The 22,001-nt window shown below is 34.0% G+C and overlaps 2 protein-coding genes and 1 non-coding gene across 4 annotated transcripts; all 3 read right to left on the bottom strand.

The window, feature by feature from the left end:
- Window positions 1–1,806: 1,806 nt before the first annotated feature.
- Window positions 1,807–3,257, bottom strand: LOC108616992 (uncharacterized). 2 transcript variants are annotated; one of them, XM_018012597.2, is made up of 4 exons: window positions 2,759–3,257; window positions 2,456–2,699; window positions 2,245–2,399; window positions 1,807–2,175 (listed from the first exon to the last, which is right to left on the bottom strand). In XM_018012597.2, exons 1-2 carry the CDS (start codon window positions 3,102–3,104, stop codon window positions 2,575–2,577), a joined length of 471 nt encoding a protein of 156 aa, XP_017868086.1. In that variant the 5' UTR covers window positions 3,105–3,257; the 3' UTR covers window positions 1,807–2,175; window positions 2,245–2,399; window positions 2,456–2,574. The 2 variants fall into 2 exon arrangements, with proteins under 2 accessions (XP_017868086.1, XP_017868084.1); XM_018012595.2 differs by having other exon boundaries at window positions 2,245–2,386.
- Window positions 3,258–4,174: 917 nt separating this feature from the next.
- On the bottom strand, window positions 4,175–5,004 carry LOC108616991 (uncharacterized). The gene is made up of 2 exons (XM_018012594.2): window positions 4,467–5,004; window positions 4,175–4,404 (listed from the first exon to the last, which is right to left on the bottom strand). Exons 1-2 carry the CDS (start codon window positions 4,810–4,812, stop codon window positions 4,277–4,279), a joined length of 474 nt encoding a protein of 157 aa, XP_017868083.1. The 5' UTR covers window positions 4,813–5,004; the 3' UTR covers window positions 4,175–4,276.
- Window positions 5,005–21,028: 16,024 nt separating this feature from the next.
- TRNAR-ACG (transfer RNA arginine (anticodon ACG)) lies at window positions 21,029–21,101 on the bottom strand. Its single transcript has one exon. It is a non-coding gene; the product is annotated as a tRNA-Arg (tRNA).
- Window positions 21,102–22,001: the final 900 nt, after the last annotated feature.

The following is a 22,001-nucleotide window of genomic DNA, read 5'->3' as shown; positions in this document are numbered from 1 at the left end:
CCTTCTTACTTGTTTTTTTTTAGCCTTATAAATAAATTAATTATTAATTATTATTAATTTTTTAAAAATATCTTCTTTTTATTTTAAGAGAACTTTTTAAATAATTTTGAAAATATATTAATATTGCTCTGTCACTTATTTTTAAATATAGTTTTATGTAATGGACTAAAAAATTTCTTTAAATAATAAACAATAAAATTCTCTTATAATATTAAATATGCTTACGTAGGTATTTGGATATATTTTTATGTAAATAAATAAAAGAGCAATATAAAAAAAAAAAAATATTTTTAAAATATAAAATATATAAAAATGCCATTTACAAAACTAAAACAAAATGATTTTCCTTAAAGATTAAAAACATTTTTATTTCATGTAAAAATTATGTAAAATAAAATTATAATATAAAATATATCTACATTTGTTTTTTTTTTTTTTTATTTAAAATAAATTAAAGATAATAATCGCTTGCTCAAAAAATAGATAAATAAATAAATACATTTATCCTTTAAATTTTGGTTTAATGCGCAAAAATTCTGCAGCATCTTATAAAATTAAGATGCTGTAGTATTAAGGCTTATGCGCGCCATTAATAACTGTAACGAACATCGTTCCGAGCTACAGTCTTAATGCTTAATGAGTGCCCTCCCTGCCAAGCCCTTCGGTGCGCAGTCCATTGATGATGCAACAGCTTCTCCAGTCATTTGTGGCTGTTGCGTTGATTGACTGACTCTTAACTGACTCTGTGTATGTGTGTGTGTGTGTGTGTGTGAGTGTGTGTCCCGTGTACTCCTGTTGTGCTTTATTGCTTCACGCTGCCGTTTTGGCTGATTGCCTGCATTGCTGCATTTAATCGAATTAATTAATGGCACATTTCACATTCACATTCATCATTCGCCTGTCTGCATATTTTGCGTTTCGTTTTCTTTTTTTTGCTTATTTTTTTTTCTTGTACTGCTTTGTATTTTTATTAACCTATCCCACAGTGCAGACCACACCCACATTGGGTGCTAGGATGATTGCATTTGCATCACAGTCTCGTGTGTTTCACTTTATTTTAAGCGTATATATATATGTATGTATATATGTGTGTACATATCTTCCTTTTTTGTTTTTTTGGTTCGAATCAACGAACTGCAAAATTCAATTGAAAATCGTTGAATGCAAGTTAATCAGAACGCTTGGCTACGCTAATTATGCGGCCGATAAAATTACATTGATAAATGTAGCGTACGTACATACATATACATGCACACATACCAAAGTATTCATTCATTCACACGTAGTATTAATTCATTCATATGTATGGATATATAAATACATGCCATAGTATTCATTCTTTCTTCTCTCGGTTCTTGCCTAATGAATTGCACCAAATATGACTTTTGTATGGCAATAATTATACGTAAATTAATGCTATTTAAATCATGATTTACCTTTTTTTTTAATATTTGTTACTTTGTTTTTAAAATGATTTTTACATTTTAATTTAATTCACATATATTTTTTGTAAGCTAACAGATGACTAAAGGTAAAAATTAACTTAAATAGCTTAAGATAATTTTATTAAATTTTTTCCGCACTTTTGTGTGTTAATAATTAAACTTGTATTCAATATTTACTTATAATTTTTTATTTTAAATTTAATCTGTGTGCATGGTTGTATTTTATTTGATTTTGTATTTTATATTTTTTATTTATTAAAATTTAATATGTATGGATAATACTGAGTTTGATGTAATTTTTTTTTTTTTATTTAATTCAATTTTTATTGCTGGTTGTCTCAAATTTAATCAGTGCTTGATATTTATATAAACAACTGTTTTTTATTTGATACATTTTAATAGATTATTTGAACAAACTTGAACTATATAGGGACTTAGGCTAAAAACGTTCATTTCGCTAGCAGTTATTAGGTGCAAGATCGATCCGTTCATAGGCTTTCTACATAATTTAAATATCGATAATATCGACTGCATCTAAATTATCAATTTAATTTTTCTCTGACTGCTAGACCATTTCAGGCTATTTCGACCAATACGGATACTTCCTTACACAACTCTTATCATCTTTTATGCCTCAATATAACACAAAATTTAATCACATGTTCTTCTTCTCTGACTTTTCTCTTGCCATAATAAATAGATTGCTTTCAGATTATCTGCTGGAAATGAGCTGCAAGAAGGGGTGAAGTAAGGTATTTGTGTTAGGTAATATTAAAAATAAAATAAAATAAATACAAACTTTTGCAGTACGAAATCAACTCGACTGTTGATATTCTTCTATTGCCTGTTATATATACTGTGTACTTCTTTTACCGGCCATATACTCTTCAACAACACCATTCTGGCTACAATTAAATCATACTCAGTCAGTGATGTCAAATCTAGAAAAAATAACTTTAAATAATTAAAAAAAAGTAAGTAAATAAAAATATTAATTTCTCAATTCTTACTTAACCAAAAGACATTGACAATTTTTATCCAAAGCTGCATCAGAATGTCTATTGTTGCAAGTGAACTGAGAGATAATTTGCTGGAATTTTCTTCAGGTTGCATACAATTTAATTCTTGTTTATGATCTTCCTCGTTTTTTGCCTCTATTTTTAAATGCCTCGTCTGCTTTCTTAGCTTCCTTTGCTGCCTTTTTAGCGGCTTTCTTTGCGGCCTTCGCTTCTTTACTTAGTTGTTTCAAATGTGCTGTAGTGTTTAGGATTAGTATATAATAGAAGACATAATTGATAGCGTTAACCACTTACCGTTGACTTGATAAGCGCCAACCAGATTGACCGGAAGTGGTGCACACTTGAAGCCAGCCGGTGGTGCCTTGCAGATCCTAATGAACCGATAGCCAGTGGCATAGAGCATGCCCAGGCAGGCCTGTGCACGAATTCGAGTCTTCGGCCAGTTATCAAAGTATAGATCCTTTCGCTTTATCTCCGGCTTCTTGACACCATCGAGATCACGCCAATGGTACATGACCTTCGGCGTGAATGGCCGCACCGGCAATTTCCAGCTGTGGTGCGGGGCATACTTCTCGTACTTGCCCCAGCAGCCGGGCTTGTCGACGAAAAACCAAATATCAGCATTTGGATAGATTCTCATATTTTCCAAAAATCAAAGAACAAATTTAAAGAAAGGAGAGAAAATGGAAGGGAAATACGTAAAAATTTATAAAGAGAAATTTGTATAGAAGCACCAAGGAAAATAAAATAACAATTTTGTAGCAAACATTTTACAATACCAAAATAAACAAAAGGAAAAATCAATGCTTACTTAATGTATGTAAAGAGTTGGAAATGTGTGCTGAAATGCAATTATTATTCTTATTAAGCAAACGCTATGAGGTATTCAAGGTATTTGTCCAAACTCTATGAACTGTGATATTTATTTAGTGAAAATAACATATATGGGAATTAATTGAGCGTGACATAGGAATTACCTTAAGCACTAATATAGCAAAAAGTCTTGTATGTAGGTATTGGTACTAGAACTTGTGTATGCATCGATAGCGCATGGGAATTGAATGTGTGAATGTGTATGTGAATGTGAAGATGATTTACATTGGCTTTTTGACTCATTCGCTCTCATTGTACGAACCTCAGTCGTCTCTCTACCTAAATGATATTCGTCTGAAGAGCGTGACACGAATAGTTCTACTCAAAGCGCTCAGCCGATAATGAAAACAAAAATAACCGAAGGGAATTGCTCAATGTGAGAGCAGACGAATATTGACGCCAACAGATCCCTAAGACTAAAATTATCAACTATTCTTTGCAAGCAATGCCTAAATCTTTAATTAGTTATTAATTATTAATATATATTTTTTTATTGTTGTTACTATTTAAATGATTCATAATTTAAATAGTTAAACGTAGTTTAAATTATCGCCCAACTTTACTAAAAACGAATCAGACACTTGCTGGCAAAGTTAGGATCATTAGACTAAAGCATGCACAAGGCTGAGACTAAAGGTGTTGCCCAAAAACTGTCAATTAAGTTGATTGAAATGGAACTACACACACACACACCCACACACACACACGTACACACTTATCGCCTAATGCAAGTTTAATTTATTTCAATTATCCCAGCAGCTTTGATGCAAGTAATTGGCATAATGAAATTTACTCAGCCAATGAGAAGGCATGAGAGAATAAAATCAGCATTAGGCATTTGTATCCAAAGGTGATTATTTATTGACACTAAAGAAATGAGAGAGCACTGAGAATAGTGAACATGTATTTTCCTTGGGTTGCATTCACTTTATTTCGTGTTTATCCAGGTCTTGGTCGCTTCTTGGCTCTGTTCTTAAAAGCGAGCTCAGCCTTCTTAATGGCCAATGCTGCCAATTTAGCGGCTTTCTTGGCCGCATTTGCTTCCCTTCTCATTTGCTTTAGATGCTCTATAGGTTTTTTTATTGTTAGTTGTAATGCATAAATTTGTTTGAAAGCGCATAACACTTACCATTGACGTGATAGGCACCGACCAGATTGACCGGAAGTGGTGCACACTTGAAGCCAGCCGGTGGTGCCATGCTGAGCTTAACGAACCGGTAGCCGGTGGCATAGAGCATACCCAGGCAGGCCTGTGCCCGAATGCGAGACGTCTGCCAGTTGTCAAAATAGAGATCTTTGGTCTTTATCTCCGCCTTCTTAACGCCGTCGTAGTCATGCCAATGGTACATGATCTTCGGCCTGATTGGCCGGATCAGAGGCTTCCAGCTGTGCTGTGGAGAATATCTCTCGTACTTTCCCCAGCAGCCTGGCTTGTCCACGTAAAACCAGGCATCACCATTTGGATAGATTTTCATATTTTCCAATTATCAAATAAATGATAAGTGAAAGATATCAAACTTCACAAACAAATTTATATACAAAAATTTGCATAAAGCCACAAAATTAAAAAAAAAAAAAATTAAATTTAGGGGAAAAATTAAAAACTACACTACGAAACACAACTAAAATCGAATAATTTCAAACTGTTCACAAATATAGAGTACATCTGTGAGCAGCTTGAAATGTTTGATTGAAATTAGCCGGAATACTTGTTAGTCGAAAATCTTAGAAGATTTAATACCAATCAGATTCAACGTAATACAAATTTACATAAATACTTACTTTGGTTAGTTGTATTTTTTTTTTTTTTTTTTTTTTTTTTTTTTTTTTTTATATAGCAAATTAATATTTTTGCTCAGGGAAAAATTTTTGTAAATAGTTATATTATATATAGAGCAAAAATGTATTTTTGTATATTGAAATAAAGTATACAAATAATTATATATAAAAAAAAATTATTTTAATAAAAAAAATATGAATAAATAATTTTTAAATATTTTTGTTACAATATTTGTTTTGCATATATTAAATAATAATCATTTTGGTATATATTTTTTTAATTTTATTTGAATTGTTATTTTACTCTTTTTATTGCTTTACATACATTTATATATAAAAAATTCCATTGAAAGCTTTTTTTCAAAATCTAACTAAAGGCTCAGAGACTGCATAGCTTATAGTTTATTTTAAGAGTGAAGCTAATGCAAGTTGTTGAATATAGTTCAAATTATCGCCCAACTTTACTAAAAGCTAACCAGGCACTTGCTGGCAAAGTTGAGATCATTAGATTAAAGGATGCACAAGGCTGGGACTAAAGGTGTTGCCCAAAAACTGTCAATTAAGTTTAATTATTTTATGCTTCCAAATGGGGCCACACACACCAGCACACACACACACGGAGGACAACTAATGTACAAAGGCGTCTTATGCAAGCGCTTTAAACTGAGCAGAATGGTGTCTGCGAAGGTCTTGACTCTAACACTGCCAGCCGCTAAGCAAAGTCAATTATCCCAGCAGCTTTGATGCAAGTAATTGGCATAATGAAATTTTCTCAGCCAACGACAAGGACAACCGCAAAGAATAGAAGCAGCATCAGCATCAGCATCAGCAGCGGCAGCGGCAGCCGTAACCATAACCATATTAGCATATCAAGCGGCAACTGCGGAACCAATGACAATGACAACGCTTGCCCATCATCCTTGTCTCTTTGTCTCTCTCTCTTTCACTCTCTCTCTGCGCTCCCTCGGGCTGATAAGCCGCGTTGTCGCCATACTTTTTGCGTATTGCATAAATATTTAAACAGTCCAACAGCTGTCGCACAATATTAATAGCATACGCCGAGGCGTCGCCACTTGAACTTTAGTGAAGTGCGCCCAGCAGCTTTCTTAGCCAACTCTGGAGCGGCACTGTGCAAATATGTTGCGGCCATTGCCACAAAATATTTAAATATTTTATAAGCCAACGGCATTCGACACTGCCGTGCAGCAAAGCAACAAACCGTAACCAAAGTTGCAACTGCAACTGCTGTGACTAAGCCAGGCCAGCTCGGCTGCTGCATTCGCATTGCCTTCAATCCAATCCAATCCAATCCACTGCAACCTTTCGACTTGTAAATGTATTTGCTGTGCTCTTTTATTATTATATCAGTCTGGCGAATTGAATTTGATGACGGCAAGTTTTTCATATTCTCAAATTGTATATGGCTTTTAGCCTGAATGTTTAAGGAACTCAAATCTTTTAAGTTTTCAGTTCAAGAAAAATATTGATATGTGTATATTTAGATTAAATTTATAATAAATATGCAATATATTTTCAATTAAATGTATTATATTTTTTTATAATTTTTTTTTTTTTTTTTTTTCTATATTTTTATTGTACAATTTTTGTAAAGCAATTGTGGAAATCTTCTAGAAATAGTGAAGCAAATCAAGGCTTTTACACATACGTAAACGTGGTTCGATTTAGCTATTTATGGTGTCTGCCCCGCCTCCTTCTGTCTGCTACTCACATTTTAAGAAAACCAAAATATACCCCGTTAAATAAATAATAAATAAAAACCAATTATATATCAATAAACACAGTCCCATAAACCCTCTATCAGAGCTACTTTCTCTCTTTCGCCGAGACTCTCGTCAAGCACATAATTTGAATTTCAAATTTATATATATTATTTATTTTTAGAAAATCTTTGAAAATGTTCAATTTGATTATTAATTATTGGAATAGAACATTTTCCTAAATAAATACAATTTCATAAAAGTGAAACCAACGACATTTCAAGTAATTCATGCTTGAGGACCCAAATTATAATTTCTATAATTACAGGGTATTTCATATTCAATAACTGTGCACATGCGTCCCATCTACTTTTCTCAGTTCTGTTGGCCAGCTCTCGCTTGGCATACCCTTAATGCCAAGCATTTTCGTTGGCTGCATTTCAGCAAGGGATGCATGCGCTGGCATTGTCTTTGGTGGCAACAGCTGCTGGTGGCTGATGGTGGCTGGTTTGGCTGCTTGGCTGGCCAGCTGCACTGCTGCTGCAGCGAATGGGTGGGGTTAGGGGTTTGCCTGTTTGCGGTTTTGTTGCTTTGTTTCCATTGCATATGAACGACAGCGCTCAACACTTTTTATCGTTGCCATCGCCGCTCTACTACTTATTATAATTTTTATTTTTCTCTTTTCTTTTCTTTTCTCTTTTTTTTTTTTTTTTTTTTTTTTTTTTTTTTGTTGTGTGGCTCCGAGTAAATTTCCATGGGGGCTTAGCCGGAGCTGAACATGTTGTTGAGTTGATTTCATAGCGTGCGAGTGCCGCTTACTAGTTGAGGGGCATTGGTTTAGTGTGCATGAGCGCGCAAAAGTATGCTACAAATATTCTAAAGCCCCCGACTGCAGAGGCAAACCCATTTAAATTTTGTGGCTTAAACGGAGTATATAAAATTCGTAGAATTATTTTAAATACTCCGCAAATGCATGCAATAATCCACAAAATTTTACATTCAACTCAAATAATTACCGCCATTGTATGTGTATGTGTGTGTAGCGTGTAGCTGGGCAAATTGAATAGCAAAATTGTTAACAAGCAGCAAATCTAATTTGGTTTGGTTGAGTAGAGTTTTTAGTTGGCTTTGGTTTTTATTCAGTTTGGGAAGAATAACTATAATATAATTAATTTGTTAATCATAAATGCCATTTGAAATCATTATAATTAATTATTTTCAATTATATATTATATAATTAGTTTTAAAATTATATATTATACTATATTTAATTTTTCATTTATAATGTATTAAGTGTTGTAAATTTCACTGCCCATACTAAAAGTTTACAGTAGATATGTTTGTAATTATATTAACGTTTATTCATAGAAAAATAATATGTATGCGCGACACTCCATTACGCGTGCAAAAACTCAACTCTCGCTTATATATCTGTGTAAGGTTGCCGGACATCTCAATAATCGGCATTATAGTTTTTAGTGTTGCCAATACTTAATATCGATAGATTTTCAACACCTCTTCTCAACACAAAAACTTTTCTTCAAATTACATGTCAATTTTTCAATATTTTCAAACCTGTCATGCCTAACAACTTTACATGTTTTTGTTTACTTAAATTCTTAGTACAAATATCTGCTATCATATTAGATGTATCAATGTATTTTAAAACAATTTCTTTAGTTTCTACTAACTCTCTTATAAAATGGTATCTTATGTCGATATGCTTGCTTCTTGCATGATACATATGATTTTTGGCTAGTTGTTGTGCACTTAAATTATCACCATAGACACATATTGGAAGATCTGTAGAAAAACATCCAATTTCATTAACAAGTCGTCTTAGATACACCGCCTCTTTTGCTGCTGCTGCCAACGCCATATACTCGGCTTCAGTGCTGCTTAATGCCACAGTTGTTTGTTTATGTGATTCCCAAGAAAAAGCTGCTCCTGCCAAGAAGAAGATGAAACCTGTAAAAGATTTGCGATCAATTATGTTACCACCCCAATCTGCATCTGTATAGCCTTCTATTGATTTGCCAGTTTTGTAGTAATGTAGTTTCATATTCTTTGTGCTAGATAGGTATCGTAATATATGTTTAGCTCCTGCCTCATGAGTGCTATTTGGATTTTTGTTCATCTGTGACAATTTGCATACTGAATGCAATATGTCCGGGCGTGTAGATATTGCCAAATACATCAAACTTCCAATTAAAGTCTGGTATTTTGTAGCATCAACTTTCTTAGATTCGTCGGATGGATTAATTTGATATCCCGCATCCAACGGTGTAGCGGCTGACTTACAGCTTTGCATATTGTACTGATTGAGTAATTTATCAATATAATTTGTTTGACACACAAACACATCTCCAGTCTCTTCAGTACGCTCTATCGAAAAACCCAGAAAATTATTGACTTCGCCTTTGTCTACAGATTTGAACTGTTTTCCGATATATTGTTTGATAGCTTCCAAGTCCGCTTTGTTTTTACTTGCAATTAATATATCATCGACGTAAACTGCAATGATGTTTATATTGTTGTCCATCAGTTTCGTGTATAAACAAGGCTCGCTACTGCATGAAATGAACCCAAATTTCTTCAATGCATTATCCAGTTTGACGTTCCACTCTCGACCAGATTGTTTCAATCCGTAAATAGCTTTATTTAGTTTTGCTACTTTATTGGGATGCCTTTTATTGATAAACATCTCCGGTTGAACCATATATATTTCGTCTTTCTTTATCCAATTACCGTTGTCCTCTTCTGGTTTTAATTCCACACCACTTGTAATTTTCCATACTTCGGAATGAACCAGAACACTACGCATCTGGACACACCAAACGTCATAGTTTTTTTCGTCTAACTTGTCGATTGAGTACATATTATTATTTGCCATTTTTGTACTAATTTATTGACACACAATAAGAATTAGCTGGACACACCACATTAGCAACTGTATACTTTTAATAATCTGTTTCAGCGACCTGGGCCCATAACCTGTTGTAAATTTCACTGCCCATACTAAAAGTTTACAGTAGATATGTTTGTAATTATATTAACGTTTATTCATAGAAAAATAATATGTATGCGCGACATTACGCGTGCAAAAACTCAACTCTCGCTTATATATCTGTGTAAGGTTGCCGGACATCTCAATAATCGGCATTATAGTTTTTAGTGTTGCCAATACTTAATATCGATAGATTTTCAACATTAAGTATATAGCATAATGCATGTAGCATAATTTAGCACTTAATATATTTGTATTCATTTTTTATTGTTTATTTAGGTTTTTTAATTATTGCAATATAATTATGTTAGCTTTATTTATTTTATTTTATTTATTTATTTATATATATATATATATATATATATATATATATATATATATATATATATATATATTTTTTTTTTTTTTTTTTTTTTTTTTTTTAAATTATATAATCATGTTATATTGGCCCAAATTTTTGTTATTTTTTATTAAATTTCAAAATAAAATTTTTATATATTAATAAATTTATATTATATATCTTTTTAATTATTTTTTTGTTACTTTTTGATGAAATTAATTCTCATTTACCTAAAGAATTTCTTTAATTTATATCATTTTTAACATAAGCTATGCGATTGATAAAATATTCAAACGCATATCTTAGCGTAAATTCCTGATGCTGTTTAAGGTAATTTTTTCAAATATTAAACACACATATCTAAGCTCAATTTAAGCTCTTATCCTCTTCAACTATGATGTATTTTGTGTCATATCCGGCTTAAGGCACTTAATATTCTTTGCACAGGCTAAAAGCTGCCGCTGGCATCTCTTTGGGAGACAGCTCAGACTCGAGCTCAATTCGAAACAATGCTGTCAACGCTTCAGCATAATTATGTCGCAAAAAGATGTTCCATGGTTATTTTTATCGATGCGCATTAAAAGGCTTTTAAAATTTATTGATATTACCGACTCTATTAAATTATACCAGGCAGCCAACATCCTAGCGCAGGGCTTGTCTTTCTCTTTTTTTTTTTTTTATTTAAATTTTTCTTTTTTTTTTTTTTTTTGTGTTCACCATCTTTATTTTTAATGCTTGTATTTTATGAGTGACGTGGCAATGGCAGCAAATTTTCCATGTCGTCAATGGCAGCGACCGATGACTGGCAGCAAAATTGGCAATGCCAAAAGCAGCGACAATGACGTCGACGGCGACGGAAACAGCGACGCCGGCAGCAGCAGCAACAGCGACAGCGACTTTTGCTGTAAGCGGAGCAAACTCAATTTGTGTGAAAAATTCTTTTAGTTGTTGTGCATATTTTAAATATAATACACAGCCAACAGCAACAGCAACAGCAAAAGCAAAAGCGTTAGCGCGCTGTAAATTATAATATTTCTTTATTTTTAAATACAAAAAACAACAAAAATTAAAAAATATATTTTGCGCAGCATTAAGCTTGGCATGGAGTAAATTAATGCATAATGACAAGCGAGCGTGCATTGACAGCAGTTTATACGTGTGTCTAGCCACATATACATACACATATACAGGCACACACACACACAATCATGCATGCGGCGTACCTGTTATGAGCGCGTCGCTTGGCTGGCAACCATGGCGTATGATTGATAAATTTACACTTTGAAAGGGCAGCAAATTATAAAGCATATTTGATGGCGCCGCTAAAAGTATTCAATACGAATACCCTACTGAAATTGATCAACTGTGAACAGGGTATATTATTAAGCAGGTGTATTTTCGTTTAAAAATAGAGCTTACTAAAGTTCTATAAATTTGACTGAAATCATTCTATCCCAATCTTTTTGTCTCTCTCTCCACTTCAAAAAGTAAGTAGTATATGATTTATATCTACTTTTTAAGTTTACCTGCCCTTTTAAAGCTATAATATGTATAATAACTCATATAACTCTTAACTTTAAGAGCAAGTTCTAAAACTCTCATTTATTCTAAAAACACATAACCATCTCAGCTCTATAATATACTTTAGTCAAGTATTGTGGGCACATATAAATACTTCCTTTATTTATTTATTTATTTTATTTTATTTATTTATTTTTTTTTTTTGCGAGAAAAAAAAACAATAAAATCTGTAAAAATAAATAAGAAAATCATTCATTCATCATCATTCAACAAATTTAAAAAAACAATTTTTAAAAAAGTCATCACTAATATGTAAATAATCGAAAACAGAAAATATTTTATTTATTTATTTTGTTGCGAGCCTGCACATATATTTATGGCTAGCACTGTTTGCAATTGGCTGCATTAATCGATCAAAACATGCGAAAAAAAAAAAAACACTTTTCGCACAATAACAAAAATAAATAGAATAAAAAAATTCGTTATTATATTTTTTCTGCCGCACGCTTGGATGCACTTTAAGTGCTGCATAAATGTATTTATGTTTAAATGGATTTTAGTATAAATCGAACATTTTTAATATTTACTTGCTAAGCCCATCTTTGAAGCTCCAAGACCTTTGAGTGGCTGGACTAACATGACGTATAATTCATTTGGAAACAAATATGTAAAGTAGATTTATTACGAGAATTAAATAGTCACCAATACCTATGCATATGCTGCTTTTTTCAACAAATTTTCTATATTGAGATGCAGCTGGAATATATATACGTAAGTAGAGCTTTGAGTTGACTGACGCATTTGATTGCCGTTCTGTTAAGTAATCCCACCAACTGGCTACAAATTTGGCCAACATGTTACTCAGTTGCCTTGACAGAGCCGAGCATTAAATAGTCTACGGATTCAGGACAAAGACACGGAGTTTGCATGGGAGTTTTAGCTGTGAGCAATACATGGGATAACGAACCATGATGTGCGTAAGGAAAGTCAAATTAGACAATAGCTATTACCTAATTATTTTACAAAATATGCTTGATGCCAATATCAAATCCTTTTTGCCTTTTGAATTTTGTGTGCCAACTGATAGTCAATTTATTTCGATTGATGAATTAAATTAAATATGATTTATTATTTAAAAAATTTTATATGAATAAAATAATAATAAAAAAATAAAATTTAAAAATAAATGAATAGCTTTTAGGCTAATGTTACTTAAATATTTTACATATTTAATTTTTTATTATTATTTTGTTTTTTTTTTTTTTTTATTTACTTATTTATTTTTATTTATTTATTTATTTATTTATTTATTTATTTATTTATTTATTTATTTTATTTTATTTTATTTTTTTTTGCTTATATTTAATTATAAAATACAACCCAATGTGTGCCCCAATATTTTTTAAAAATGTTAGAGCTAAAAATATATTGATTAAGAAACCTTAAATAATTTATATCACAAATATTCCATTACTTATATATATACACACTATATCATTTTAAAAGTTTCTTATATTTTGTAAGGGTATTGCACTCTTCGACTTTCCAAAATACTCTCTTTTTTTAGCTGTGCCGCAGTTTTTGCATGGGGCTGCGCTTGTATCTGATTCGAGCGGAAGTCACCCGCTGGTACATCCACCGCACCCACTCGCATTCCCACTCCAACGCCCTCACTCCCTCTGGTGCTCCTCGGGCAGTTGCTGATTGAGCCGCCAGGCTTTTGTATTGTCGGGGAGCGCGTGAGAAAGGATTCCATGACTAAGCTGTGGCTAGCAGTTGCATGCGAACTGCAACTTCCGTGCCAAGTTTGCCGTGCAGCCGCAGCTGCCATTATTTTTACACACATTCCAAAATTGAGAGTGAAAGAGTGAGTGAGAGAGGGGACATAAGGGAGCGGGGTAATTGTAAGAGTGTGACAGTGTTAGTGTGTGTGCTGCTGCTGGAGTGCTACAAATTGAATGCAGCCGACATTTCGTTGAGGGCATCAGATTGCAGCTACCGCGTGCTGCATAATTTATGATGGCCAACGTTCGCGTTGCTTGTTATGCACTCTACACTAGATGCCCCAAGGAGTATATTGGCTGGGCGTCAGTATGTGCTAATGCTGAAATAATTACATGTGCAGGCATTTCCATTAATCAGGCTGTTTGAAAAACACATTTAGATCTATAATTTCCGTAAAATCTGAAATATAGTTAATATTATATAAAAAGAGTCATTCATAAAAACTCTAACCAATTTATTTGGACTTTTAACAAATTTAAAATTTAATTTTAGATATACCACTCCAAAATTTTTATCGATTAATTTTTAATGTCTTATTTTAATTAGTCGTCAATTGAAGGAAGGGATTTTTATTTATTTATTTATTTTTTTATTCTTTGTTGAATAAAACTAAAGCTAATAAAATTAGTGTTCTGTCAGTATATAAATATATATATAGTCGTGTAAAGGCGAGTTAGGAAAAAAGTCTGAATAGACAGGAAAGCCTCTATTACTGTTAAGAGCGATACGGTTTTATATACATATTTAATATATAAATTATCTATATATCATTTCTTTTTTTATGAATCTATAAAATGCAATTGTAATAGATATTTAACATTAATGTAGATATATCATTCTAATATATCGTATACTTATTGCGCTCCGAGCGTGTATTACACAGTCGCTTACACCCAGAAGTCGCAGACTTTTACTTGTTTTTCGTATCAAGTTTGTATTTTGCCTTTGACACTGGCTAACCTCTGTCTCGCTCGCATACTCAGTCTGCCTCTCTCTCTCTCTCTCTCTCTCTCTCTCTCTCTCTCTCTCTCTCTCTCTCTCTCTGTCTCACTCTGTCGTATGTTACCCTTCTGGCTGGTTGTCTATCTCTTTTGAAACTTTTGCAGTTTTTTCGTGCCTGGGAGTTTTTGGCACTGTTCATTCGCAATGCCGTTTTTCAAATGTCTGCGCCATGTGCATGCAAAATTCAAATCCCATCCAATAACTAACTGAGCGCGGAGTGCTGAGACTAAGGCTGAGTCTGAACCTGAGGCTGTAGCTGCCCAAACGGTTGCTCTGTTGTAGCCGCGGCACATTTCGACGATAACCTGCGCTAATGAAGTGTGATGTTGCCCAAATGCTTTAGCCTTTTTTTGTGATACCTTTTTGTTGCTCTCTTCTTTTTTCTTTTCTGCTGAGAGTGGCCTAAAACTGGCAATGCGTGCTGAATTATAATTACTTGACCAATTGCCAATTGGGGTATGCTGAGTGGAAAAGCTGCTCCTGAGCTGCTGGCTGAACAGCTAGAATGGGTTGTTACTGGAAATAAGCAAGTCAAGAGAGAGAGAGAGAGAGAGAGAAAGAGAGAGAGAGAGATGTGAGCTACAATTTTAGAAATATGTTGAAAAGGCCTTACAAATTTAGAATAGTAAAAAAAAGAATAAATGAAACTCAATTGAATTCAAAATATAAAGTTTAAGTGAGAGATAAAGCCAATAAATAAATAAATAAATATATATATAAAATAGGAGAGTGAAAGTGTTAAAATTTCAATTTGCTAAAAATGCATACTTAAAAAATCAAGTGAAGAGAGTTTAAACTAAATAAATTATGTGAGCTGTAACTACTTAAGATCAGACTTTCTCATATTTTTATAGTTCTCACTATATTCTGTTTATAAATTCAAAATATGCAATTAATTCAAGTGACATCACTATTCATAGACAACTCTCTCTCTCTCTCTCTCTCTCTCTCTTTCGCTCTCTCTATATATATATTTCTCTTTTCTTTCCTATTGGCTGTGGCCTGTTATTCGCAAAAGCTAATTAACTGCACTTTATATTCGCACTTAGCACATAGCCAGCCAGCACAAGTCCAGCAAAAAAATATGATTAAAATTAATATCAATTAACAATGCTGAGCCCGGCCAAAGCGTCGGGCGTCTTAGCTGGCTGCATCGTTATATCAAGTGGTTGGCCAGGGCCAGGGCCAGGGCGAGAGTCTGTGAGTGTCATCAATGCCAATATGCTTAATTATAATGCATATTTTTCTTTTCATCCGACCCCAAGCTCATCCGGCAACAACGTCTTCATTAGCCAAGACTCGCGCCAAGGCGACAGGACACGACGACATCTTCTTCAGCGCTGCAGAAAGGAAACTAATAATTAACACTTTTTACTGCCAAGAGTCGATAATTGAATTACTGAGTGCAGTCAATGGATCTACCAGGCGCCCAATTCACAGATGCCTTCCCAAGACCCAAGTCCTGGCCGACTCCCCCACAACAACTGGGTTGGGCTGCCATTTTCATCTTATTTTTGCTGCTGCTGCTGCTGATTCTCTTCATTTTCTTCGTATTTTTCTTTTTCTATTTTTTTGTATTTTTTTTTTTTTTTTTTTTTTTTTTTTTTGCAGCTGCCAGAAAAATATTCGCAGTAAATGCAATCGCCTGTAGAACAACAACGCATAAGGCAAATATTCAAATGCACTCGACAACAACAACAACAACAAGAGCAAATATTACAACAAGAAGCCAGATGACGACCAACCGAAAAATAAGAAAAATGAGTTGAGCAGAAGTCGCTCCGGCATCTTGGATAAAAACGTTTAATTAAAATTCAAGAGGTTTTGTTTTCCAGCTGCAAGTTTTTCTCTCTGTGTATGTGAGAGAGTCTGTGTGTGTGTGAGTGTGTGTGTGTGTGTGTGTGTTTGAACGACTTGAGTAATAGAGGACGCTTAAGGAGCGTGGAGCCAAAGCTATGCAAATTGGCGTCTGTTTTGGATCGGCGTTAATTACTTTGAAGTAAAGTGCAAGCGACCATTGCCCAAAAAAAAAAAGCAAAAAAACTCAACCGAGCGCCCAGATTCAGCGGAATGTCAAAGATTTTCAGATTCGACAATGGCAACAACTGCATTGACAATTTGAATTAATAAAAGTTCGAGCAACTGCCAAATCAAATTGTCCCAACTTAAATGACTTTAAGTAACTTTTAAAAGAAAGCATTTTCAGATTTCCATTCTCAAGACTTTCTAAATATTGTTGCAGTTGCAAACACTATCAAATGCAGAACATTCCTTCAATTAGCTAAGCTTATTGCAATTCAATATGTTGAAGTTTTATATATGACTTAAGAATGTTTTAACTGGAGTTAAGAGAACATTGTGACCCCTGGCAGTATAACTGGCTGGGATAGAAGAGCTAACCAAAAGAAAGAAAACAATGCTGAAACCCTATATAATAGTCTTTTTACAATGTCAATTTGTATAACAGCATAGCAAATATGAACAATGTATTATTTCATTTATTATAATATATATTATTTAAAAATTTTACTAAATTATTACAAATATTAATTTTTTTTTTTACATATTTTGATGTTTAAAATTGTTTGAAATATTGTTGGCTTTTAATTATGATTTAATCTGTTCCACATATATATTAAAATACTTAAATACAAAAATTATTTTATATTACTAAAAATGATTAGCCTTATCGTTATATATTTTATACCCTATTTTACATATTTTGCAAAAATATATTATATTTTATTTTATTATTCTACAAATTATTAACATTATCGTTATATATTTTATATATTTTTATATATTATGCAAAAATAAATTTTATTTTATTTTATTATACTACAAATTTTTAACATTATCGTTATATATGTTTTGCTTTATATTACAATTTTTAAATATTGTTTCTTTCTTATGATCTAATCTGTTCCAAATAAATATTAAAATACGTAAATTAATTATATTTTATATTACTAAAAATTAAAAACATTTTCATTAATATATATAAAATTTATTTTATTATACATATTTTATTTTTTTATATATTATATATGTTATATTTATTTTAATTATTTAAAATATTTTATATTTATTTTATTATACACATTTTAAAGTCTAAAAATATTTGAAATATTGTTGCTTTCTTATTATCTATTTCCTCCCATCAGTTTCTTCAGTTAATTATCTTAGTGATATATTCAAGCCAACTGAACACGAAATGTGATCTACCTTCCATCGTTTCACGAATAGAATCACAAGGAATATCGTTCCGCAGTCAAGTCCAACTGGCAGCTGCTCTGCGTGCCTCTCTCGGGGCACGGCCCGGTCCAGTTTTGTGCTGGGAGAGCAGAGCTTGGCCGCAAATGCTAAGCAAACACAAATTGCGCATGATAAATGCAACGCTCGCCTGCCGTTAATAATTTTCTATAAATTTTCGCGCTGCTCCCAAAGCAAATTGGGAAACGTGGCCGGAGCTTCGACGGACCCGGCCCTGGCCTGTCCTGACCTGCTCTGGCCTGCAGTGCGCTGTGCGTAAAAACCAAACAGGGAAGCAAATTTCCAAAATCCAATTTGCATTTCCATCAATAACAAAAGAATATTAGACGATGCGTTCGCAGGGGGCGTGGTAGAATGGAGGCTGATGGAGGATGATGGTGGCTGCCAGTGAGTGGATGCCGCCCGTCAAAAATTTACCAATCGTTAAAAATACTTCCTGTTTCCTGTGCGCCATTTTCTAATGCGCCGGCTCGGCTTCCGCTTTGCCACTGTTTGAGCAATCCAATGCTGGCCACGTTCGCGTCCAGCGGCTGGCTGCCACAGTTAGTCATTCTCGTGCTGCTTTATGTAATTTATATCCTTGCAGCATTATCCTTTATTTACTTTACTTTTTAGCATTATGCGAATATATATGTATAAATGTCGGTGTGTATGTTTGTGTGTGTGTATGCATGGCGCGCTGCGTGGCAAAATTTATGTATAAAAATGAGCGAAATTGCAGAACACATTTTTTCCATTACTGAAAATAAATGTCTGAGGGATGTGCTCAGCCAGGACCAGCCCAGAATCTGACTGACTGACTCTACGTAGGTTTCGCTCTGTCTGTGTCTGTGTGGGTGCGTGTGTGTGGGGGTGTGTGGATGTGGGTGTTTGACTGTGTGTGTCTGTCTTAGATCAGAAAAAATCGCTTCTCACTGATGAGCTTCAATGAATTCAATCAGAATTCATTTGAATACAGTCCGTGCATACCAAAAAGGCGAGATTAAGTGGCAAAGTCGAACTGAGAGGCCAGTGCAAATGCGACAGGATAAGACGAAGCGAGCCAGGCCAACTCCTTATGGGCCACACAGCAGCAGGAGCAGGAGCAGGAGCAATAGCAGCAGCAGCCATTCGCTTTGACTAATATGCCTTGTGGTCGGCCATGAAGAAGCGAGGCGGGGCGTGAGGCTGGGGAGCTTAGCGCATGCCAGGATTTTGCGCTAAGGAATAAGTAATCAGCGCTAAGTTGGTAATTGAAAGCGTAGCTGGTTTGCCCCACCGCCTCGACCTAGACCGAACAGCTCAGCCCAGCCCAGCCCTTGCGGTTGACTACGGTCAAGTGCGGCGGCGTCGACGTCGTCGTCTCCACACTTGACTTGAGCTGCTCACCGAACAAAATGAAGCTGGAGTTGGAGCTGAAGTAGGAGTTGGAGTCGAGTGGCCTGGAGTCAAGTAAGGAGTTTAAAGCACAGGAGAAGTGTGGAAAAGAAAACAAAGTGGAGTGGAGCAAAGTTCATTGAAAACTTTTGTCAAGGATGCAGCATAATAGAGAAGCGCCACTCACTGTTTTAGATTATGTGGCTGCCACATAGCTACCCACCTACCTACTTTCAACAGGATATGACATGACGTCGTCGCAAAGACACCTGTGTGCAGGGACACATGTGTGTGTGAGAGTGTGTGTGTGTAGCAGGCGGAGCGAATGTGACCGAGTGGGCGTAGCGCCCAAGGCCAGAAAACCAAAATAAAAGACCAACTCGTACATAAACCAAAAATACACGACAGATAAAAAGATGGCTGGGAGAATTAGCCTCAGCTAGAGCAAAGCGGCTTTTGCGGTACATATTATGGCCAGGAATGAATTTGAGGTAGACAATGGGTGATTTGAGGTTGCGAATTAGGGGTCTAAAAGGAAGAAATATTGCCAAGAAAATGGTTTACTCTAGAATTTATATATAAATATTGCTGTTAGCAATATGTTTATACAATTAAATCAATTAATATAATATAAAAAATATTACATTAAAATATAAAACAAACTAACAACGTAATATAACAAAATAATAATAAATAGATTAACTTATTATATTAACATGAAATAAAAATATTTTATTAATTTTTCTAAATTAAATTTAAATAAATAAATTTTAATTATATAATAAATATTATAAAAAAAAAGTTAAAATTCACTTCTGTATTAATAATAAGCTAACAATGTAAGTTTAAAAAATTATATAAAAAATAGTGTTATATTCGATTATATTAATATAATATAAAATATTTTTTATATATTTTTTTTAAATTATTATTTATGTCTTTTTTCAATCTGCCGATAGACAAATTTACTAACTATATCAATTAAAATGATATTCAGTTTTCGTAAAACACATAATTTAAATGATTTTTAGTTACACTCCAATGAATTAAAATTTTGTTTATTAAATACTAAACGAAAACTAATTTTATTTCTTATATTTATATAAAACATGTTGTCATTCATTCATAAATCCAATAATACTTCCCATCCGATTTCCGGCTACACATCAATTAAATTCCCTCAACTCTTGCCTCGACACAAATTACATAACATTTCGAATACGACCCGCTCGAGTAGCGTACACTGACTGGAATATTTTGACTACACAGAGATTCTGTGCAGACATTGCGTAACATGAGGTTGCAAAAATTATGTACAAAGATTAAGAAAGTAAACCGTTATCTGGCATTGCCCTGGGCAATGTTAACAGCAAAGGAAATGGGAACACGCCCTGTTGACAGTTGCTGCTAGGGGCACTGCCAAGGCATAGGGGAGGGGGGCACAGAGAGTGTGCGGCATAATGAAATTATATTCAACCAACATTTTGAGTATGTGTGTGTACGTGTGTTGCAGATGAGTCTTGGTTTATGTGTGAGATTTGCTTATGTTTTATGTGTGTGGCATCGTAAAATATGGTGAAGGAGAAAAACACAAAATAAAATAAAAAAGAAATTTCAAAATGTACAATAAACATTTGCTAAACTGAAACTGACAACGAGCAATCAAGTAGCAAATAAAAATCGTACCTGTACTTAAAATATATATCATTTTTATGTACATAATAAAACATACATATGCATGTACATACCGTAATAACAAGCCATTTTAAAGATAAGTATTAAAGTTTAAAAATATATATTAAGTCAGCATGAGCACACTTATAAATACAAATTATTTGCATATTAATTCACTATACTCTATTATTTATTATTAATTAATTTAAAAAAAAAAAAATAAATAAAAAAAAATTCGATCCTGCCAGGAGTCGAACCTGGAATCTTCTGATCCGTAGTCAGACGCGTTATCCATTGCGCCACAGGACCGCTGACCAACGTGAGGCCAATTTTCAACTTAAACAACAACTCAGCATGCTTAGCATAGACCACAAAGCGAGCGAGCGATCGAGCGGTCGCTTATCAGACCTATTTTTAGACCACAACAAAAACAACGCAATAAACGAAACATGAGAATTCAGTGTGAATGAAAAAAAAACAACAACAAGCAAAGCAACAAAAGCAATGTGGAATTGTAAAGCAAACATGTGAACAGCTACGCCAACAGCTACACTAGCGATAGTGAGGTTTGGGAGAGTGAGGGAGACAGCTACATTAAATATTCGGTTTTGGGCCTCTTGAGAACTGGTTAGCGCTTGTGACTCTCTCACTTATAATAAGTCGTCTTAACAAACAATTTAAGCCCTGCTACAGTGAATACTCGTCATCGACAAACGTTAAATGCTTTTGCTTTAATTCAACGACAATGCGTTGGGCTAACAACAGCAAAGAATGTAACATGAATTTCGATTGATTTCCAGCTAAATCAACTGTTCGATATCCGTTCTATATGCCAGTGTACCCTGTCCATACATTTGCCCATCAGTGTGCATGTGTGTGAGTGCGTGTGTGTGTGTGACTGTGTCTGCTGTTTCCGGTTTGCTTCGTTTGATTCCGATTCTAATTGTTTTTGTCTATCCTGAGTGCATTGCCATCCGCATTGGCAGTTGGAAACGCTTTGCGAAAATTACCTGTGCTGCAGGAAAACTTTATCCCAAATGGGCAAATAATTATTCGTGCAAACCAAACGAAATCAGAGCCCTGGGCAAAAATTAAGCAAATATCACGTCGATGGCCTCGGACCAATGAAAATCAAAGATAGCCCAGCCACGGAAGCTCTCCGTACGGATACATCGAAGCACCGTAACAAAAATTCTAGCTCCAAGTGCG

Source organism: Drosophila arizonae, chromosome 5 (assembly GCF_054131065.1).
Source record: "Drosophila arizonae isolate 15081-1271.41 chromosome 5, UAZ_ARI_1.0, whole genome shotgun sequence".
In the NCBI taxonomy this organism is placed as follows: Eukaryota; Metazoa; Arthropoda; class Insecta; order Diptera; family Drosophilidae; genus Drosophila; species Drosophila arizonae.
Note: the sequence above shows the minus strand (reverse complement) of the source record. Positions and strands in the feature narration are given on the sequence as shown.